The 21718-nt window shown below is 37.7% G+C and overlaps 5 protein-coding genes across 7 annotated transcripts; 2 read left to right on the plus strand and 3 right to left on the minus strand.

The window, feature by feature from the left end:
* The first annotated feature begins 7 nt into the window (after positions 1-7).
* Positions 8-2697, plus strand: BDBG_09543 (uncharacterized protein). The gene has a single exon (XM_002620054.2). It carries the CDS (start codon positions 964-966, stop codon positions 1444-1446), a length of 483 nt encoding a protein of 160 aa, XP_002620100.1. The 5' UTR covers positions 8-963; the 3' UTR covers positions 1447-2697.
* Positions 2698-3248: 551 nt separating this feature from the next.
* BDBG_09544 lies at positions 3249-6383 on the minus strand. 3 transcript variants are annotated; one of them, XM_031724059.1, is made up of 2 exons: positions 5648-6383; positions 3249-5540 (listed from the first exon to the last, which is right to left on the minus strand). In XM_031724059.1, exons 1-2 carry the CDS (start codon positions 6072-6074, stop codon positions 3940-3942), a joined length of 2028 nt encoding a protein of 675 aa, XP_031581520.1. In that variant the 5' UTR covers positions 6075-6383; the 3' UTR covers positions 3249-3939. The 3 variants fall into 3 exon arrangements, with proteins under 3 accessions (XP_031581520.1, XP_031581521.1, XP_031581522.1); XM_031724060.1 differs by having other exon boundaries at positions 5625-6382; XM_031724061.1 differs by having other exon boundaries at positions 3354-5540; positions 5629-6367.
* A 53-nt stretch (positions 6384-6436) lies between these two features.
* Positions 6437-7477, minus strand: BDBG_09545 (uncharacterized protein). Its single transcript, XM_002620056.2, has 3 exons — positions 7187-7477; positions 7028-7087; positions 6437-6967 (listed from the first exon to the last, which is right to left on the minus strand). The coding sequence occupies exons 1-3, from the start codon at positions 7413-7415 to the stop codon at positions 6810-6812; spliced, it is 447 nt and encodes a 148-aa protein (XP_002620102.1). The 5' UTR covers positions 7416-7477; the 3' UTR covers positions 6437-6809.
* A 246-nt stretch (positions 7478-7723) lies between these two features.
* On the minus strand, positions 7724-12274 carry BDBG_09547 (uncharacterized protein). Its single transcript, XM_002620058.2, has 2 exons — positions 11662-12274; positions 7724-11377 (listed from the first exon to the last, which is right to left on the minus strand). The coding sequence occupies exons 1-2, from the start codon at positions 11915-11917 to the stop codon at positions 10998-11000; spliced, it is 636 nt and encodes a 211-aa protein (XP_002620104.1). The 5' UTR covers positions 11918-12274; the 3' UTR covers positions 7724-10997.
* On the plus strand, positions 7861-10159 carry BDBG_09546 (shugoshin C terminal domain-containing protein; the record flags this gene model as incomplete). Its single annotated transcript, XM_002620057.1, has 4 exons — positions 7861-7909; positions 7976-8414; positions 8477-8988; positions 9045-10159. 4 exons carry the CDS (start codon positions 7861-7863, stop codon positions 10157-10159), a joined length of 2115 nt encoding a protein of 704 aa, XP_002620103.1.
* Positions 12275-21718: the final 9444 nt, after the last annotated feature.

A 21718-nucleotide genomic window follows, 5' to 3' on the forward strand; every position in this document is an offset into this window, starting at 1 on the left:
CCAAGGGTTTTTTTTTTTTTTTCCTTTTCTTTTGCCTGCAGCTAGTTGGCTAGCGTCAGCTTCCCCTTTCTTATTTAGAAAATGAAAAAATACGCAGACCCTTGTTCGCTTGTTCCCTTGTCCCTTGGCCCTTGCCCGCTTTGGGTGCCCTGCCTGTTTGTGTCTGTCTGTCTGTGAATATATTATTATTAGTTATATGTATGGAGTCGTTGCTATTAAGTTCCTTTTTTTTTTAAAAAAAAAAAAAATAATAAAATTCTTTCTTTTTTTCACTGACACATAGTTGTTGTTGAGTGGTTATATATGGTCTGTCTGTGTGCTTGTTCTGAGCAGACTTAAATCCATGCCACGCCCCTTCTCTTTGTCTTGACTATTTTATTTATTCTTCTTCTTCTTTAACGATCACTCCATATAACTCTGCTTCTACTCTGTACTCTCCTTATATCGCTATCTATCCTTCTTTCTACTCCCTTCTTCCCGTCGGTTTCCAGCTTCCCTCGACCGCTCGCTCTCCTCTTCCTGGTCTCCTCTCCCGGTTCTTGCCGCCTTCTGCCCTCCCAACACGGTCCCACTCCGCCCCGCCGCAACCAGATCCCTTCGTTGCACCTTAAAACCAAACAAAACCTTCGACCAGCATCCGTGCATCACATCATCCATCTCTCCTCAATCATCATCGTCATCTTCCCGGCCCGTGACTCACGCCATCAGCCCTTTAAATCACGTTCTTCCGTCGTCTGTCCTTCGAATCTAATACCTACCACCTGAACCTGCTATTCGAAACGTCTTATCACATCTCCCTCTCTCTCTCTCTCCATATATATTTATATATATATATATATTTATATATATATATATATATATATATATATATATACCAGCATACAACAAACTCTAGCCATAGTGAACGAACAAAAGTAGCCTGCCTCTGGCTCGCAATTCGACGCTTCACTGCAACATCTCACAATGGCAACTGCCTGGTCACTAGACTTCTGTCTGGTCTGCGATAGACAGACGCTGGGAGGGGCATACTGCTCCCAGGCTTGTCGATTAGCAGAGATGGACGGCTGTGCCACCACAGCGGCGGATTCAGAACCTTCGTCCCCCACCACCACTACACCAGTAGCGAGTCCCTGGACCGCTCAAGGATATCAACATCAACATCAACATCAACAGCCATCAGCTCTATATCTCGGTCCCGCCATTGACTTCAGCGGTTACAAGTTCCCCGGTTCTTCTTCTTCTTCTTCTTCTTCTTCGACTCCATCCATGCCATCTGCTTCCCGACAACGTCTCTCGCCCTCCTCCTCACAAACCTCCCTCTCCTCCCTCCACAGCGTCTCCTCGAATTCCTCCTCCCTGTCCGGTCAAGCGAGAAGTGAATTGGAAAACTACTCTGGTAGTTTCGACAAAGTCCGAGACTGGAAGCGACGACGAACAGCCTCGTGATGGTTCCTTACCATACGGAGCAACAATTACGACCCAACCCAACCCCACCCTCCCCTCCCCTCTCTCTGTTACAAGAACGGCAATACTTTCGAACCAATGTCGTTTAACTCGATTATACATGACCACTTTTCCCTTTTCCTAAAAAATATACATTATATATATATATATGCCACCACCACATCTACGAACTTTCTGGGTCTGCGGAGTCAAAAAAACCTTTGAGGGGTGTCGGTTGAGCATGAAAACACTACCACGAAACCAAAACTTGGATGGAAACTCTTTTCTCTGCGTCGGAAGCATATTTTGCAGCATTTTGAACTGGCGTTTTTTTTTCGCTATTATTTACCCACCAAAACAAAGAGTGACAAAACTATATATACCCCACAAAGCGAACGACCTAAAAAAAAAAGCGTCCATGAAAATATATTCGAGAGTGATTGAGGGAAGGAAAGGGAAACAAGAAGAAACCACCGAAGACTTTGCCTTTCCATCCGACATCTCTGCACTTGAACAAAAATATATTTAAAAGAAGAAGAAAGAAAGAAAGAAAGAAACATCCCAATGACTCTTTTCCACTCATGCTACACACAGCTGAACATACATTATGCACATGTCTCCTTTCCTTTTGTTCCTTTTTTATCAGCTTCCTCTTAACTTTCTTTTCTTGCCTTGTCTTTTTATACATCACTATACTATACTATACTATACTATACTATCCTATCCTCTCTTCTTTGCATCCTATTTCCTTTTTCCCTTTTCCTATTTTTTTAACTTGACGTTTGAAAAGATCAAAAATATCATTCGCATTGTTTTTTTTTTTTTTTTTTTTTTTTTTTTTTTCCATTTTCATACATCACATCACATCGCGCGGGTTGGGCACACAGACGCATACACACAAAAGAAGGTTTTGACGGAAATGAATAGAAGAAGCCAAGAGAAAAATGAGAAATCACATTATTTCATATATATATTAAGTGTTCATCAACTGATGAAACAGACATAGTGATACAATGCTATAAATGAGATGGAATGAAAATGAATGAGTTTTACATACACTAATTAATCATGTTAAGCTCATCTCACTGCAATGATACTATCACTACGATATTAATATTAAGCGTCAAAAAATTCATCATTATTTAATATTATATATCTCTCTATAATATACAAATTATTTTACATATACTCACTCAGTTAAAAGCTGTAAAATCTGTTATAGATTGAAATATGTGATCAATCTGAGTCATGCCGGCCTCGTTACGTCATCAAGGGGGATTGCTCGTATGTTGTTAGAAACCTACGTTTTTTCTACCGGGCCACAAACTACGTCCCCGTCCAGTCCGGTCCAGTCCGAGACGAGTACGCCATATATATATATATATATATATATATAAAAGAAAAAAAGAAAACCCCATTGCAAGGAAATCTGGCGCGGGTGTCGCGGGTGTGAGTGAGTACATGACATGTACTGTACATTATTACATACATGCAATAATATAATAGCCGGGTTTATGCAGGTACCGTAGGGGAAGGGGATGTAAGGAAGGAAGTTATGTAAGGCTGTCTGGTAACTATGAATTGAATTTTGAGTTGATATAACAGTGTATATTCTCCGCCGTGGGGGGGAAAGGAAAGGGTTGGTTATTATTTTATCTATGTAATTAAATTATTGTGCCCCATACCATGCCATTATTGCCATGCACATACTCTCACTATGGTATGGTATGTTATGGAGGAGTTACGACTTATTGCGAGTCTCAGATTTCTATTTTATTTTATTTTTTACTTTAGTTTACTTTTCACTTTATTTATTTTTTTATGCCAGTTGCGCCACGCGTTCCCCGCCCACCACCTCCTCCCCGCGCCGGAAAAAAAATTAAAAATTTTTTTTTTATCATACCCATCACACGGACAACCACAACCATCATCGAGCAAAGAGAAGAGATTCCATCCATCCCGGCAGTGACGCATGACGTATGTGGCTTCCAATGATCTGATCGGACCCGCTAACTGAACTAACTTACTTGCTTCCTGGCGAGATGACAGGCGAGAGGCGAAAAAAATAGACAAAAAATCTCGACACATTGGGCTGAGGGATCGTATGATCGAGTATGATCGAGTCCGGGCCGATGATAGTTTTACAAGCCGTCTAGCAGATAAATAAATAGATAATTGTTGTTGCCAAGTGCAGAAAACTATAATGCAAAAAAAAAAAAAAAGAAAAAAAAAAAAAAAGAAAGAAAAAAAAAGAAAAACAAAAAAGAAAAAATAAAAATAAAAAAAAATAAAAAATAAAAAATCACGTAGAATGCAAAACACAGAACACGGAAAGGTATCCGGAAAACAGCAGCAGCAGCAGTAGTCATAAATAAAAGCAATACCCCTACTCCCAGTTATCTCCTCTCCTGCGCCCAAAACTCCTATTGGAAACTCCGTATCTCAATCCATCTATCAATACCCCAATCTCCGAATCCCCGAATCAATCAACCCTTCTCATCCCATTGCCAAATCCGTCTGACTCTTCCTAGCCAGCTTCAGCTTCAACTTCTGTTTCTCCGCCCACTCGCGGCTAGCCAACCGACCCCGCTCCGCCGCTTCAGTCCGGGCTCGCTTCGCTGCCTCCTCCTTCTCTCGCCGCTCGCGGTCCCGTTCGATTTCGTGGATCCGATCTCGCGCAAATATCTCTTTCCCACGCGACCTTTGCACGGATAGTGTGCCATCTATCATTTTCTGGGTCGAGGTCGAGGTGGTAGTAGTGGTTGGGGTGGTTAGGTTGTTGTTGTTATTGTTGTTGGAAGATGAAGATACTGGCGAGGTCTCGCTGGGGTTGGGGTTGTCTTGGTCCCTGGGGGGTGGTCTGTTGGAGTCTAAATCTTTGTGTCTAGTGTTGAGCTTCGCAAGGCGTGCTGGGGTAGCCGGGGTGTCCGTTGTGTCTGGTTGTGTGTGACTGGACGCGGCGTTCCTTGTCACAGCACTGCGCAAGGAGCTGGTTCTGGTAGACGCCAGCGCACTGGACCTCCGTGACTGAAGTGATGCGGACCTTCTGGGGTTTTTAGCTAGGGTGTTTATGTTTTGTTGTGCTTCCTCTGCATTGAGCGTCGCGCGACTCCGGCTTGCAACTGTTTCCTTCACAGGCAAGGACGGTGTAGAGTAGTTTCGCAACGCCCTCGCCTTAAACTCTCGCCTTCGCTGTAGCTCTTCCTCTTCCCGCTTCAGGCGCTCTTCACGTTGCGCTTTCTGGCGCCTTGATATGGCCTCCCCTGGCAATTCAAATGTTGGGCGTGTGGGCGGTTTGGTAGATTTAGATGGCGTAAATCTAGGTTTTAATATACTATTAATGGCGGTGGAATTGGGGCGGGCCTTAGTTGTCCGAGATGTCAGTGTTGGCATGGTATCCGAAGGTAAGTTGGGATGGCTGCTTTTCCTGGATATGGTTGCACGAATAGGACCTGGTCTAGAATCGGTTGATGCTGAACGGGCGGGTTTGCTGACAGGCCGATCAGAGTTCTTCGTTGAAAGCGCGGCAGCGACGGATGATTGCCTAGTTTTCATAGACAGTGAAGGACGTTGAGAGAGCTTTGCTTCTCTAGGTCGCGACCTCTGTTCATCCTCGCTGCGTTGGTGCTGGATTGCTGCATTGGGCTTCTTGGAAGCTATGCTTGTATTGTTTCTTCGTGATGAACGGATTCCATCAGCTGGAGTGCCTGCTCTCAGAGGAGAGTCGAGCCCGTGCTCTTCCACGACAGGCAGGGCCTGTCCAATCTGTTCAAGGGCATCTTCAAGGGCATCTATGGCATCCAAGGGGTCTACGATATCCTGGTAATTTCTAGCTTGAGCATGAGACGTGGATGACACGGATCGTGTCTCAGGATTGGCCCATTTGTCATTGCTGTTTGATTTGAAAGCTGGACGTATAGATTGCAGGAAAGAATCTTCGTCTTCGTCAGCTAATTCCTCCTTTACCGGACTTTTATGCAATTCCGGATCGAATCGTGGAGTCTGGGTAATCTGCGATGGAACTAGCTGTAGAGGCTGCGATTTAGGGGAAACTTGTTCCTCTATGACCTGGGACATTGGATCTGGGGTTATTATATCTGTTGAAGACATATGTTAGTATGTTTAATCTAACATCCCCAATCGTCAAAGAAACCAAAAACATAAGAAAGGGACATAGGAACCAACAAAACTCAAGTTTACCCGCCTTTTTGTCCTCGTTGACTATCCACCGTGCGGTTGTTACCAGTCCGAGTAGGCGGGGTTTGCTCGCCGTGTCTATCAACGTCACCCAACAATGTATTCCGAAATACCTTTATCCCAAGTTCTTCCGGGTTTATTAGGTCCCTTATACTTCGAGATCTTTTTAACTGTATACCTGTTACTCTTCTTGTCGGGTTATTTCTGGTAATCTCCTCTTTTTCCCGTTTTGACTTTGAAGCGATCGAAATGTTCTCAGGCGAGATTTGAGTATGGTCGTGGTTACCAGTTGTTTCTTCAAGAGCTCTCCGTGTACTGGGAAATGTTGATGTACTATTCGAAGCTTCAATTAACGACGTATGGGGTGGATTTATAGGGTCCTTTATATCATGAGTGTTGTTGCGGCGCGAGACAGCGCGTGTGACGCGAGGCATTATAGAGCTAGATTGTATTCTGGAAGGGTTGAGCTAGATCAGTGAAGGACAGATCTAGGATTAGGACCAATTCACGGTGTATATCTCCCAGTCGCGATTGTGTTTGATTGATCTAGTAGGGCGTGTGTGTTGGACAGTGGATCAGCCCGTTTGTGTAACCCGCAATCACTGATTAACAAGAGGTTACGCAAATAATTCCCGTAGCTTTTATGTCAATTGAAGGTTGGCTATGAGGAGACAGGACGACTTGTGGAAGGAGATTCAATGTGTGTTGGAGATTTCAACAGGATTAGGGGGAGTTGGTTGCGGGCTTGGGTTGTTGTTGATACGGCAACCGCGGTTAGTGTGGCGCGGCGGTGTATGCGACCCGCACTAGCGCAAAGCTTAAATAAAGGTATCTCGTTCTCGAACTCAGCTAGGAGGACTGAAACCACCCCCCGCCTTATGATATTTATGTGACAGAGGCCGCGGGGGGATAAATAGCCATGATTGTCTTAAGTCGCACTATTTTTTCATTGCTTATCGCGGACTTCCGCAGCGGTATTCCGTTTGCACAGAATAGATATGGAAAACCTTTTCAATTGCCCTGGCTATCTTATACCAATTTACCTCTTCATTTTAAATTATGTCTATCTAGATCAAACGCCTATATATGACCTGTGTATGCCGAAAGAACAGGAAATATTGTACAAGGGTATAAAAATGCAAGTCATCACTGTATTTCATCAACTGTACTCATGCTTTGGCTGGGTGATCCTCTCCTGTTGTTCGCGATGTGCCCGACTGCTCAGCGGGGATCCGAACCAGTGTCGAGGGCAGCGGGGGCGTGTTTTGTTCGTCTTTCTCGGTTTCCTTCGCATCGTGATCGCGTTCACTTGCAGCTGCTACCTTGGCTAAATATCCACAATTGGCCTCTGCATATTCTGTATCAATGTATGTTTGAGTGGACTCACTGGATGCCATGCTGATTGCACTAAGGACATTGCCCCAATTTGCCATAACGCATGCGACAGCTAATCGACATCAGATGGTTAGCGCTTTTGCATGTGCCAAAAAGCTTTCAGCATTCAAGAGGCGAATTGGTTTGAAAACCATGTATGCGTGGAACCAACCTTCAGTCCCGTCCTTCAGGGTACTCAACTTCTCCTCCAATGCCTCCATTTGCGAGGCCAACGCGCCGCTCACATCGCGGAGTTGTCTAAGGTTTTCAAGTTCGAGTCTTTTGGACGCTATTCGGGCTGCGAGAGGGGACGATTGCTGGGAGGAAAGAGGGTGTATGGAAGACTGTCGAAGAGAGGAGGAAGTCCCCGTGGAGGAGAACACTGCTGTTGGCCTGGACATCGTCTATAGCATGCTATTTAGAAACAATGTCACCAGACCGGTGTGCTGCAACTAGATAATAAAATCAATGGAATGACGTTTGGAAGAACGACGCGATAAAGGATAAGCGATATCAGCACGTGACCATATGCCAGGCACGTGTTTTAGCTTCAACGCTCGTCGGAGCAACCAAGCTAACCGCTTCCGGTCAAATGTCAACAAAGCGGGCTCCTTGTTGTTTTGTGCCATCGCAACAACCGTCGGAAATCTATCCAACATTTTTCCAACGACCTCTAGCTACATAGAAGTCGAAACCAACGACAGGACTCTGGGAGAAGAACTTCACAAAGCTTATTATTATCTGTTTAACTAACAAGACCTTATAATTAATGTCCCAACCATCTTCCTGTTCCACCCCTGTCATACCAGTTTTGACTCGACGATTGACCCTTTGTAGCTTGCCGCTATGGCGAGGTTGAATGATATCCCCGTTGCTGCGGAATCAGTCGAATCTTGTATGCTGAATTTCCTAGGTTAATGTGCACCCAGAGAGCCTCTGCTAACTTGGGATCCTTTGCTAGTAAAACGTCGGTTCATACGGCAAAATCGCGAAATTGCGCGTGCGAACTCTATGCAATCTCTCCGTATACGCACTCTAGAATCCGAAGTCTCTCGCCTTCTTACGGAAAATGCTTCCCTTCGTGAGGAGGTCATCGCTACAAATCAAGAACTTGAAAAGTTCAAGCATGATGGACAATTGGGTTGTGAAATCGATAACCTAAAATCGAAACTGGATGCAAAGCTGGCTGAATTTGGAAGCTTGATTGCAGACTTGGGCTCATTACCTCAGAGAAGAGGTCTGGCTGGGAAGTCACGGCAAAGATCCATTGGTGGAGAATTCCAAATTTCTCCGGAAGCGGCTCGTCGGAGATCTCTAATGAAGGCTGCTCGACAGGTGACGGATGAGGGTCGGCTTCCCGCTATTGTGGAAGACAAATTTTACCCCAGATTAACGCTAGAGTAAGGATTTACTATGTTACTGACACTTTCTTTTGGTATGGTTATGCTAATACAATGTGCAGAAGTGAGGATTTTGCCGATCTAGCAGGCAGTGAGGGAGGAGAAAACGATTCGCCTGAGATAATTTCCACGCCAGTTCTAACAATCCCGAACACGGTGGACTCCTCCGCAGATGAAGAGCCTGCAATGATTTTTGGAGCCAACGAAAATATAATTCAGCCCTCACCGTCCATTTCGAACTTGGGGGCAAGGAGAAGGAAGAGGGATAGTTCGTTGCTAAATAGTACGCCCCGGAGCAAAGCAATGGAAAGCAAGGAGCAAGAATTTGTGCCGATACATATTTCAAAATCTGGATCCAAACGCAAGCTTAGTGTACGGGATGACGACGAAGACTTGATGTCACAAGACTTAAATGACCATGACGATTTCCACTACACTCGATTAGCCGGGTTATCTACCTATACCTCAAGAAATCCCGACGTAGAGCCTGAAGGGACACCAACAAAAGTCAACGCGGACAAGGCAGAAAGCCAGCGAGTGGAAAGAACTACTGTTCGGCCTGCCCTAGGGCCTAGTATGTACCATCTCTGCCCTCTGTTTCTAGAATTTGACTAATGCGTTGATTCACAGAAAGTACAAATATCAAGCAAAGATCCTCCTCGCCTACCAAAAAGAATCCAGGCGCTGGGGGTTGGGAAAAGGAGATCCCAAAGCCTAACCCTAAACCACCAAAGAATAGAAGCCACAATGCCATTGACAAATCAATGCGAACAGTTCACGTTCCTACTACTGAGCAAACGAAACAGGGCGTTGTGGATATTGATCTAGCGCAGGAACGGGGCCCTGTCGAGGAAAACAGGGACACTGAACAGGCTTCAACATACACTTTGGAAACTCTTCGAGAAGCCAGAGATACGCCACCCTTACCCACGGCTGGGACGACCCGTCCACCCCGCAGATCCCGAGGTTCTATAAGCTACGCGGAGCCAAATCTTAGGGATAAAATGCGGCGACCTACCAAGGAACTTGTAGATGCTGTTAGCGGTGATGTTCGCTTCAGACGATCCTCGAAGTCTCATCTCGACATGGCCAAGGAAAGGTGCAGTGAAGAAAGCAGCCATAATTTCGACGTATCTTCAATGGCCTATAATGACTCATGCGCGACTTCTCTAGAAGGGAAAGATCAAAATTTGATGATGGAGTTGCCCTCTAATGTCACGGCCGACAGGAAACGCCGGACACTCTCCATAACTAAATTCGATTTTGTAACTGTTCCAGCAACGGGCCAGTCGACGTCAAGTGTGGCTATATCAACTCTTATGGCAGGAAGTAAAAGGCGAAGTCATCGAGAAAGAGACACTGCTGAAAGCTCCGTCGACTATGAACAAGGTGTTGGTGCTGGTAATGGTTCCACTCGTTCTTCTCGAAGACACTCCTCCAATCCGACTACAGGTGGAACAAACTCAAGGTCACGTAGAAGCAAAAGTTCTGCTCTCCTTGCAAAGGAAAACGCCGTGAATGTCCAGGCTGTCTTGGAATCGGCAAGGCTCAATGTGAATAGCAAACTGGGTAACGATTACCACCAGCATGCTTCTTCCTCTTCGATCTCTTCGTCCAATCCAAGAGCCACAAAGGTCGTTTCGGAATTCGACTATGACGCTTTTCTTGAAGCGCAGGAAGACGCGTCTGAGGTTAGGAGGGTGCAGCGACTTGCCACATCGAGGCGGCGGAGTATGATGTTGTGAAGCGTACTGTTACATGACGATTATATAGGATTCCTTTTTGGTTTCTTCTCTATTTGGGGAAGGGGAAGGCAGTTCGGGGACGGGCCTTTTTCTGTTGGTTTTTGTTCCTATAGAGTTTATAATACCCATTACAGCCAGCCTTGTACTGTTCATTTTGTTAATTGAATCTTTTTAAGTATTTCTCCCCCTTTTCCTTCGCCTTTTTCATGAGCACCTCTCCCTTGAAAGTTGGAAGGGGAGGTCAAGGCAAAAATGGAAAAGTAGGTGAATCCCGATAAGAAATTGTTTGTCGGGAACGAGCACGCAAGAACCATCCAACGTGTCATTATGCCAGAGGAAAAAGAAAGAGAATCATTGACGAGTTCTGCTTTTCATCAGACTGGCATAGATATTGGTATTTTCAACAGACTCTATGTATTACCTATGTGCTGTGTCATGCGCTTGCGCCTTGGTAACACCAAGGAAGGTCTTTTTCTATGAACAAAAAGCTCAAAGACGAATGGAAAGGGCGGGGAGACGAGGAGATATTTGCTCCCAGTCAAAATCGCAAAAACGCCATTTTCCCAATGCTTGTTGCTTGTATGCCTGCATGTGCGCGTGATCGCCCGCCCAAAATATCCTCAACGCATATCGTAATTCATTCCGGAAAAAGAATAAAGAGATGTGAAAGCCCAGACGGATCCACTGGTCAATCGTGGTGGGGCGGATAAGAAGAATATGTGACTGGTCGGTGGATAGGAGGCTATTTATTAATCTATCTTCTTAGAGTATAACCCCCCCCCACCCCAAATCCTTATCGCTTAGCTCTCTGGCCCTCCCTTCAGTTGGCGGCCATTATTCATTCTTTTTTCTTAGAGCTACTCTTCGGCATGCGCTCATACGCATTTGGTCGCGGGCGACGACGCTGACGATGTATCCGTATCCGCCTGCGCTTGCTCGCATCACCACTACCGCTATCGCAACAGCTGTCGCTGCCGCTTCCTCCATCGCCGTCGTCACCTCCTTTCTGTTCTGCAGGCCCGTCGTGCTGAGAGTTGCTGTGATTATGGCACTTGTACCGGTGACGATGCATGCGGTTAGCAGGAACACGGCCGTTGGCCATTCTGGCTTCGCCGGTGTCGACGTCGCTGTCACTGTCGCTGGAGTCTGAAGAGGAGTCTGACGAGGATTCGGAGCTGCTTTCGCCTACGGGGCGGGCTTTGTGGAAGATGCAGCAGACTTGATAGAGAAGTTAGCGACTTGTTTGGCTGGGTTCAACAACAAGGGGAGGGAAGCTAGGGATTGAAACGATGGGCGTGTGGGTTATGCAGGGAAATTCATTTGTAGAGAGGCAAAGAACTAGAGTGGATAGAAGATATGCGGTTGGAAAATAGCTCGAAGAATAGAAAATCCGTCCGTTCTTAAGGGCTTGTTTTCCTCTTGTAAAAAAAAAAAATAAAGAAAGAAAATGGCGCCGTTTGCAACACGGGGAAAGCGAACAATTGTAATTTTATTTTACATACCCTTTGAACTCTTCCTCCCCAGCTCCTCATTGTCAACCACATCCTCCGCCCAGCGTATACCCCTCCTACTAGCCTGACCCGTCCCCGTCTCCGATTCTGTTTCCACCTCCGTGTTCGCCTCAGCCCTTAACCTCAGCCGACCTGTTATCCGACCCTGTTGGTGTCGGACTGTCGTCTCCACCTGTGCCATTGTGCCGGGGCTATTGGTTCCTCCAGTCTGGAGTCTTTGTGTCATTGCGCCTCTGTCCCTGGACATTGTGTGGCCCTCGATTTCTTCAGTGACTCCTTTGCGATTTGCCTCCTACTTGAGAGGGGCGAACAAGTGTTAGATTGGTGATTGGAGAAGGTTGGGAGAGCGGGCGCGTGAATCGGGATGCGAAGGGGTTTAGTTATGGCACGCTCTGCTTTGGAGATGGGGTATTATCTCGTAATATGTCAACAAGTTGGTGACGCCCAATGACATAAGGAAAGCAAGCGCGGTTCGGTTCTTGTTGGCCGGATGCCCTATATGAGGCCACGTGACCCAAACACCTATAGAATGCTGCGCGGCTAGATTAGTGTACAATCAACCAACCTTCCACCTCCATCAGGTTATGGGCCCTTGGCCGCTCCCGCGCCATCAACTACATGCTTTAAAAAGGGGTTGGTTCTGTGAGTCTCCTACAACAGTGGACAAGATAAGGACTTGACAGAATGGCTAGTAAATGACTAGATTATTATTATTATTATTATTCTTCCATTATACTCATATGCAAGCGGAGCTTATGATGAGTCCTTGCGTGATGTTAAATACAGGCCAAGTGTTGGTTATACAGGAGGAAATACAGGTGTTGAGACCATGCCAAGATAACAAGAACATAGGAAATACAAAGAAGTGACAATTAAATACATACAATAATAACTTCTCATCCCAGGAACATAGAGTGATTTGTTGGAGTGATTTGTACACCTCTGTATTTATTAGGAACCTGAGGTGCTTGAGTTCCGGATTTAATGTATCCCCTGCGGGTTTCAAACCCACACACCTTGGTTTCCCACGCCAAGGTGCTACCGGGTGGCCGCATTAACCATTCGGCCACCGGGGCTAAATGACTAGAATTCGCATTCAAAGATCAACAAAGCTCTCAAAATGCGAGGCATTGAAAGCTCTTAAAATGCAAGACATTAGAAGCTCTTAATAAAAGGTATAAAAAAAAAACAGCTCTTTGCAAAAGATATAACATATCTCAATCTTCTTCATACATAATTAAATCAGCTTTATTCTCAACTATAATTAAGTAATTTATTCTATTAAATACTTAAGATCTACTCTATATAAATATTCAATCAATTCTTTGATAAGTGACTAAGACTGCTTATCAAAGTTATGTCTAGACTAGCTGCTGAGACTATAAATTTCATATTTAATCTCATTTAATCTAATCTTATACATTTCTTAATATGAATCTCACTGAAACTAATTATTAAAAAAACATGCAAAGTAACTATATATCAAATCTTAAAATAAGATTATAACTTAGAAAAAATAAGAAAGTAATCTTATTTAATTTTATTTAGATTCATTCTTGATATAAAGTTACTATTTTTAGACATTTTAAGAGTTTTTTTAGTCTATTTTTAATTTTTTAAAAAGTAATGCTTTTTGATAATACTCAAATGAGATTTAAAGTCATTTAAAGCAATAAAAATAATTTAAATTAAGAAGTGAAAATCATAATCTCATTTAAAAAGTATAATAAGAGTAGACAGTAAGTCTTACTGAGATAGTATAAAACTACTATATAATTTTAAAACTGTGTAATAAGATCAGTTGTGTAAGAAGTCTACACTAAATAGATTAATATAATATATAGATCTTATAATATAAAAGTGAAAAATATTAAAGAAGGAAAAAAGAGAAAGTATGAAAATCAGTAATCAGAGTATATATTTATATATATATAGAGTAAAGCTTCAGAGCAGAAGAATAGAAATTCTGTATATATAATAAAGCTTCAGAGTGAAAGAATAGAAATTTCATGAGTTTTTCAACTAAGAATCAGTGACTGAGAATTGAAGCTTTCAGTGAAATCTATAAAGTGTAATGAAATAGTTTATATAATTTATCAGATGTAGTCTGTTATATTAGTTCTCTCTTTTCAGAAGTAATATAGAGTTACAGATACATAGTTCTCATTAGACTGACTATGTGATTATGTCTGAGATCAGAATTAGAATATTTGATAATTTTATTATCAATTTAACTGATTTCATTACACAGTTTTAACATTAAATAGTAGTTTCATACTGTCTCAGTGAGACTTACTGTCTACTCTTATCACATTTTTCAAATGAGATTATGATTTTCACTTCTCAATTTAAATTCTTTTTATTGCTTTAAATGACTTTAAATCTCATTTGAGTGTTACCAAAAAGTGTTACTTTTTAAAAAATTAAAAATAGTCTAAAAAAAACCTTAAAATGTTTAAAAATAGTAACTTTATACTAAGAATGAGACTAAATGAGACCACATAAGACCACTTTCTCATTTTTTTCAAGTCATGATTTCATTTTAAGATCTCATATATAGTCACTTTGCATGTTTTTTTAATGACTAGTCTCAGCGGGATTCACATCAAGAAATGTATGAGATCAGATTAAATGAGATTAAATATGAAATTTATAATCTCAGTAGTCAGTCTAGTTCTCATCAGTCAAGAGCTGCTGTCTTGAATAATACAGAGCTCAGAGTTCAGATCAGACAATTATAACTGACTTATTTCACAAGATATTATCAGTCACAGCTGCAGAGTCTCTTATTAAGAATATCTTCAATCTTTCATTCAAGTTCATTATCTTCTTCTATAATCTCTGATAACTGTCAGTCAGAAGTCAGTTGAGAAGAGAATGAATCAGTGATAATACAGTAAAGTAAGCTTGTATAAAAGACATTATAAATCTCTGATAATATGTCAAGATAATAGTTGTAGCTGTCTAGAACTTCTATCACTTTATACTTAATATAGTGATGATTCAGTGTATAAGATAAGTGTGTAATTTATTTATTCTTAAGATTCAATCACATCAGATCTTCTATCTTATATTGCTTAATAAGATCTCAGTGAATATTGATTTAATCTTCTTAATCTTGTTTAGTACTTATCATGAAGACTTCTACTGAGTCACAGGCATCTCAGAGTTTTATTATTATACTATCAGCAATCTAAATTAAACTGCAGAGATTTGATGTAAACTGTGTGATCTCTAGAGAATTCAACATCTTCATGTGATAATTCTGTGTAAGAAAGAATAAGCTTACATCTGTTGAAACAGTATCTTAATCATTGATAGTAATCTCTGTATGTAGAAGAAGATTATATCAATCATTCTGTAAATAATTACAGAACTTACAAAGATAGTTCTTTACATTATTATTATTATTATTATTATTTAATTATAGATGTATACAGTCAGAGACTATGACATCTACCTGAGAACTTTTAGTTGTCAGGGTTTTTCCTATATCTATAAAGTCAACTATTATACATTTACCAATTTCAGATATGCAAAATCAGAAAATTCCAGCTCAGAATACAAAAACTATTTATAAATTACAGTATTTCAACACCTTCTGATACTTTGAAACTATTTGAAAACATCATGATAAAGAAAAAGAGAATATAGTCTTAAAGATAAACACATTAAATAGATAGAAAAGAACAGAAAGAATAAGTACAGTAAAGAGAAACTATAACAAAATAAAATTATTAAAAGATAGTATATAGCTGTTTTAACAGATTATATCTAATCAATCTTTATCTCTTCATATTCAGATACTTCTGAATTCAGTCATTTTCTTATAGCTGCTTGAGTTTCTGATAGAAAGTCTATTAAGTATTTAATTCCTATCTCAGTTAAGAATAAGAATCTTATATTTAATTGATTTAAATCATACTTCTTCTTCAATCTGACTCTGAGATTATTGTATAATACACAATGTATTACAATATACTCAGAATTTTCATTTGTATTGTAGAATGAGCATTCTATTGAATTAAATCTATCATCAAATCTTTGTATATAGAATCTGAAATAATCATGTTCTAGTTTCAGCTGAATTATAGATGAGAATACTTTCTTTTTATATTTAATTGAACAAGATTTTCACTTTAATTTTATCTCAAATCTTGAATAATGTATACTCTTCTTTTGTTTTTACCAGCTTTTATTTCACTTATTTAAACAAGATTCTTTTATCTTTCTCTTTATAAAAGATCAGAACACTGTTTTTTGAATAGATCTGCTTAATTCTGCACTCTTTTTTACTGCTGAATCAGTCAATTCATTATCATGAATATTCATATAAGTAGAAACTTAGTGCAGATAAATTTTCAGTTTTGATACTCTTCTCTTTTGAATTTTTATAACAGAATTTAAAATTAGTTCAAGATTCATTTGATCATTATAAATCTGACTATTTTTAAGTCTTTTCAAAGCAGCTTAACTATCAGAGAATATTTATATCTCTTTCAAGCTATTTTCTCTTTTATAAGATTTTATCTTAAGTAAGTTTGAAAGCTTTTACTATTATAAATAGTTCAGCATCAAAGACTTCAGATTCACAGCTCAAATTTCAGAAATCTGAGATGAAATTAATATTATCTTTAGTATAAGTAATATCTGCATCTAATCTATTCAAACTCTTATTTTTTAAGTCATCTGAGTAAATCAGAATAGAGTCTTTTATATTGATTATAGAGATCTTCTTCAAATACTGTTCATATTCTCTCTCTTTAGATAGTTCACTTATTTATAAGTCTATAATAGATTTTAGCTTTTCTCTTCAGAGAGATATCTTCTCATGATCAATTTTCTCAATATTTAATAAAGAAAATTGATTTTTAATCAGTGAATATAGTCTATACAGTTGAGAGAGCATTTTCTTTAAAGTATTATTATCATTTCAATCAAGAAATCTATTTCAATTCAGTTCATTTTCTGAGTTAATTAATGAAATTGAAGAAGAGACTCTTTCTCTGATTATATAATTTAAGCTTATCTTCATGACTCTCAGAGCATAGTTCATACAGGTCTTTTCAAATTGAATAGTAGAAGATGAAATTGAAGCTTTGATTTTTATTACTTTAATAGAAGATGATTTGAATGCTCTCAGAATTCTTCTCAAAGCTCTGTTTTATAGACTTTGAAAGAGTTCAGTGAAATTGTCTTAATTATTTTATCAAACTTGAACTTTATAATCAGCTACTGAGATAATACAGGCTATATATAACTATCTCATAGTCTGAAAGAATAGATCTCTTTCAGTATTTAATAGTCTGATTATACTATTCAGTGATCTCTTTGTCTTGATAATTCTTTATTAAATATGATATTTAAAATTCAACTTGAAGTTTAATCATACTTCTAGTTATTTAACATTCAAACTGAGTTTAATCTCTTTATTCAAAAGAGTCAGACTTAGTTCTTTCTTATTAAATCTGGAAAAAAAGTAAATTAACTCAGTTTTATTCATATTAAATTAAATTAGATTGATATCTGCTCTAACAAAGATTTTCTTTACTGCTTTTTCAATTACTTTTAAATTCTCTTTGATTATCTTTGAACTGTAGAGTAGATCAATATCATCTATATAACTTGAATATCTCACTATTTTCATCTCTCTATTCTTGAATAGATATGCAGTGTATATTGTAAATAAAACAGATGAGATTAAAGATTCTTACAGTACTTTTATTTTTATCTCAGTCTTATCTTATTTCATTTTATCAAAGAATAGTTGTATAATTCTTTTAGATATAAAACAGTTAACTCATTTTATTAGAGAAAATGACAGTTTTAACATCTTCAAAGTTTGAATTATCTTAGACTTTGAAATATGATTAAATGTTTCTTTTATATTAATAAAAACTGCAGTTGAGATCAGATCTTCATACTTTGCTACTTAAATATCATAAATAACTAAGAGAACAGTGTTAATTACAGAATATTGTTTTCTATCTCTCATTTATTCATTAAATAGAAGAGAATCACTAATAGAGCTTATAAAAGATAATCTAGTAGCTACTATCTTTTCTAGAATTTTTCTCAGATAGTTCAACAGAGATATTACTCTATATAACTTAGAAATTAAAGCTTTTCTATTAGATTTTATAAGAATTACTTCAGTAGCTTCTCTTCAGTATTCAGAATAATAATCATTTTTTAAGAGATTGAAAAAGAGCTCAAAATATTCATTCTTCAAGTAGAAATATATGTTTTGAATAATTAAGTGATTGATTGAATCAGGTTCTACAGCAGTTTTAATTAAACTTGAGAATATAGCTGACTCTAGTTCATCATATATAAGGTCAGATCATTCTCAGTTATTTTCATTAATATATTTATGAAATGATATATTCTTCTCTTCTAAATGTGATGAGTTTTGAAAGAGAATTTTTATAAAAGCTTGATACTTTTTCTTAAAAGAGTTTGCTGTATATAATTCATTCTGAAATTCATATTCTAAGATTGAAAGCTTTGCTATACTTCTTGTTTTAGTATAGTTGAAGGCTTTAAAAGTTCTTTTTCTTATACTTCTTCAAGAAATTTATTTCAGCAGTTTGTTTTGACTCTTTTAATATCTGAAAAATATTCATTTTAAATAACTTTGAACTCTTCATCAGATATTAAGTTATTCTTTCAATCTCTCTTTGTAGTGATTAATTATTTTCTTTTAGAGATGATATTCTCATTTCATCAAGATTTGAAATACTTAGACTTTTTCTTTGAAATATTTTCTCTAATACTTATTAGAAGAATAGATGTAATCAGCTTTACTTCATTCTCAAGTATTTTATTTAAGATATCTTGACTTTGATTTCAATAGAGCTCACTCTGCTTTTTAGATTTCAGCTGTTTTATACTTTCTTCAACTGCTTTTCAATCAGCTTTTTCAAAGTTATACTGATTAGAGAGAAGAGAATTCTCACTTCTTTATTTTTCACTCAGTTTAATATTAAATTGAATAATCTTATAACTCAATTCTGAGATTTCATTTGAATCAATAAATCAGTTTATAAGTCTTTTTTCAATTAGAATTTATTATATGAAAGTTAGATTTATAATAGACTTCTGTTTCATATCTTTTCTAAAGAATGTTTATTAATCAGACTTATTAACTAAATCTATTAAATACTTAAAAGTTCATTTAATCAGTTTATCTACTCTTACTGCTTTTCTGCATTCTGAGTTTCATCAGAGATAATGTGCATTGAAGTCTTCTATAATTATAAAGTTTTTTAAGAGAGTTATATTCAAAAATTCTCTATTAGTTATTCAGATATTATTGTTTTCTTTCAATGACTTTTCATTATAGATATTTATAAGTTGAATAGTATTAAACTCATTCTCTTTATCTATAGTATCACTCACTAGACTATCAGAATCAGATATGATATCAAATCTCAGATTAAATTAATATCTTGATTTCTTTCTTTTATAAATCACTACTCTTGATTTTATCTCAGATTTTTCAGATAGAAAGCAGTAATAGCTTGAATGAGAAATAATTTACTTTTACTCAGTATCAAAGTTTGATTCTTGAAGAAGTACAAAGTCAACTTTTTATTCAAATACAATCTGAAGACAAGAATAAATACAATTTGAGTTTCTATTCACATTGTTTTGAATAAATGTAATTTTTAAAGAGTTTTTAAACTCTACAGATGCTAGTCACCCGCAGAATGCATCTTAAGCTAATTACATTTAACTCTCTATAATTAACTGATCACTGTGTTCATTCTCTCGGGTCAGTCATTAATTTTCAGAGGTGTTAGTTAGTGACTGTCACTGCTCACTTGATAATATACACATCAAGCTTTCAGTTGCTGATCTCAGTCTCATTAGATGCTTATAGACCTATCAATCAGCTGTTATAGTCTCATCTTATATTAGAAACTAATCATAGACTTTATGACTGCAGTTCTCTCTATCAGTATTAGAGCTTGATAATGAGCTTACAGACTCTAGTCTATCAGAGTACTCTGTTTAAAGTCTAGATACATGTCTAGATCTGCTTATTAGATGATTTTCAAAATCATTCTCTATATTTAAGAGAGAGCTAGGCTCTGATGACAGCTCTAGTTAGAGACTTGTTTAAGTAGTATATAATTACTATATTAGGCTTAACTCTATATTGTTAGAATCTTGACAGATGCATAGTAGAATAGTGAGATATTAACATCTTATATCAGCTCTGATGAGTGTTCACAAAATCTTACTTAGCTAGTGACTTAACTTACAGTAGAGAGTTTTACTCTGTATCAAGTCTTACTAATTAGACTCAGTCTCTATTACATGAGAGCTTTCATGAGTAAGAAGTAGCAGGTGTCAGCAGTGAGATTCAAACTCACATATCTTTAATATGTGCGGTCTTGATTATCAGTCTTACTAACTGAGTCACGCTGATAATAGTTCTTTACAGTCTGAATTGTTTTTTCTGATGCATTATCAGTCTCAGAGTGATAGATAGTTGATAAACAGTGTGTAATTCTGAGAACTTAACAGATTCTTGTTCAGAGAGTACTTATGAATTGACAGCTCTGATTTAATACTATAGATCTTGATTATTCATGCATTTAATAGAATAAGCTCTGTAGAAAGACTTCAGTGACTTGTTCAGTATTTAATAATATCAGGTTTGAGATCAAGTTGTAGAGATCTGTCAACATTACTATTATATTGAATAGCAAGATTCTTTGTATTATATAGATAAGATATTATTCTATTCATCTCTGATAAGTGATATTCTGATGAATTCATTATGAATATAGCTAGTTTACTCACTGTATATATAATATCAGAGTGAGTTATCACTGCTGAGTAGATACAGAAGCTGATACATTATTAATAATAATGAATTTTTGCAGATATAACTGACTTATTAAAAGACTCTAATAGAGTATCAGTAAGTGAAGTGTAGACCTTACAGGCATATATGAGATGATATATATCAACTATCTTATCAATATAGACATTCTGACATAGTCAGAGCTTCAAGTTGAGATGATTATATATTATTTACATGTTGAGAAATTATTTCAAATCTCTCATCTGACAGATCTTATAGAGATTTTTAAGATCTTTGATGAGTTGATCTCTTTCTTTCAAATCTTCTCATCTTAATAGAATGACAATATCATTCATATAGAAGAAGATAATTAATTGATCATTAGAGAAGAGACATTAATTCTCTGACATAGAGATAAAGCTCAGTGTTCTCAATATTGAAAATAGTTCATTTAATCAGAGAAGAAGTGATCTGTATAATTCATATAGTACTTATAGAAGTTTTAGTACATGATTTATACACTTCAAATTTTGCATTCTCTTCAACTTTTATCATTCATTAGATAGTTTCACATATACTAGCTCATCAATATCACTATTAATAAAGGCATTGATTTCATCTAGCTATTTCACATCTAGATCAAATACTGCTGTTAGAGCTAATAAAATTCAGAGATCTCTGACAGCTAGTGTGTGAGCTTTTATAGTGAGATCTGTGATAGATTGAAGATCTTTGTGTATACAGATATAAGCTTTGTATTTCAAAAGAAAACCTTCATTATCAAATTTATAGATGAATACTTATTATAGAGAGATAACTGAGACATCTCTCTGTGATCTGCTAGTAATTTTATATATATTCTGCAGAGATATACTATCTCATTCTCACTTAACAGCATTGTCAAATTCTTTGTGATATGAGTGTTTTTCAACAGCTACTCAGTGATTTAATGAATCTGACAGTTGAGATCTATGAATTCTTGAAGTTAGTATAAATACTGTTGATGTAGATGTATTGTTAATAACAGTAAAAACAGTATTAAAAAATAAATTTTGAGACTTGTAGAAGTCTGTATGTAAATGAGAATAAGAGAATACATCATTGATCATTCAATAAGAATTGTCTTTGATATTTATAACTGTTATAAGATAAGCAGCTCTGTGTTTTCAGATTCTGCAGTCTTCAATAATATTAGCCTCATCAAAGTCAGTACTGATATCATGAGCTCTA

The sequence above is a fragment of the Blastomyces gilchristii genome, assembly GCF_000003855.2.
Source record: "Blastomyces gilchristii SLH14081 genomic scaffold supercont1.56, whole genome shotgun sequence".
NCBI classification, from domain to species: domain Eukaryota; kingdom Fungi; phylum Ascomycota; class Eurotiomycetes; order Onygenales; family Ajellomycetaceae; genus Blastomyces; species Blastomyces gilchristii.

Excerpts from the sequence above, each read along its gene's own strand:
- BDBG_09543 (XM_002620054.2), top strand. The coding sequence starts at position 964 with ATGGCAACTGCCTGGTCACTAGACTTCTGTCTGGTCTGCGATAGACAG.
- BDBG_09544 (XM_031724059.1), bottom strand. The coding sequence starts at position 6,074 with ATGCCTCGCGTCACACGCGCTGTCTCGCGCCGCAACAACACTCATGAT. Across the intron at positions 5,541-5,647 it reads TAGTCAACGAGGACAAAAAG|ATATAATAACCCCAGATCCA; the intron begins GCGGGTAAACTT and ends TGTCTTCAACAG.
- BDBG_09545 (XM_002620056.2), bottom strand. The coding sequence starts at position 7,415 with ATGTCCAGGCCAACAGCAGTGTTCTCCTCCACGGGGACTTCCTCCTCT. Across the intron at positions 7,088-7,186 it reads CCTGAAGGACGGGACTGAAG|CTGTCGCATGCGTTATGGCA; the intron begins GTTGGTTCCACG and ends GATGTCGATTAG. Across the intron at positions 6,968-7,027 it reads TGCAATCAGCATGGCATCCA|CCAAGGTAGCAGCTGCAAGT; the intron begins GTGAGTCCACTC and ends GTGGATATTTAG.
- BDBG_09547 (XM_002620058.2), bottom strand. The coding sequence starts at position 11,917 with ATGTCCAGGGACAGAGGCGCAATGACACAAAGACTCCAGACTGGAGGA. Across the intron at positions 11,378-11,661 it reads GGGGAGGAAGAGTTCAAAGG|TCTGCTGCATCTTCCACAAA; the intron begins GTATGTAAAATA and ends TTCTCTATCAAG.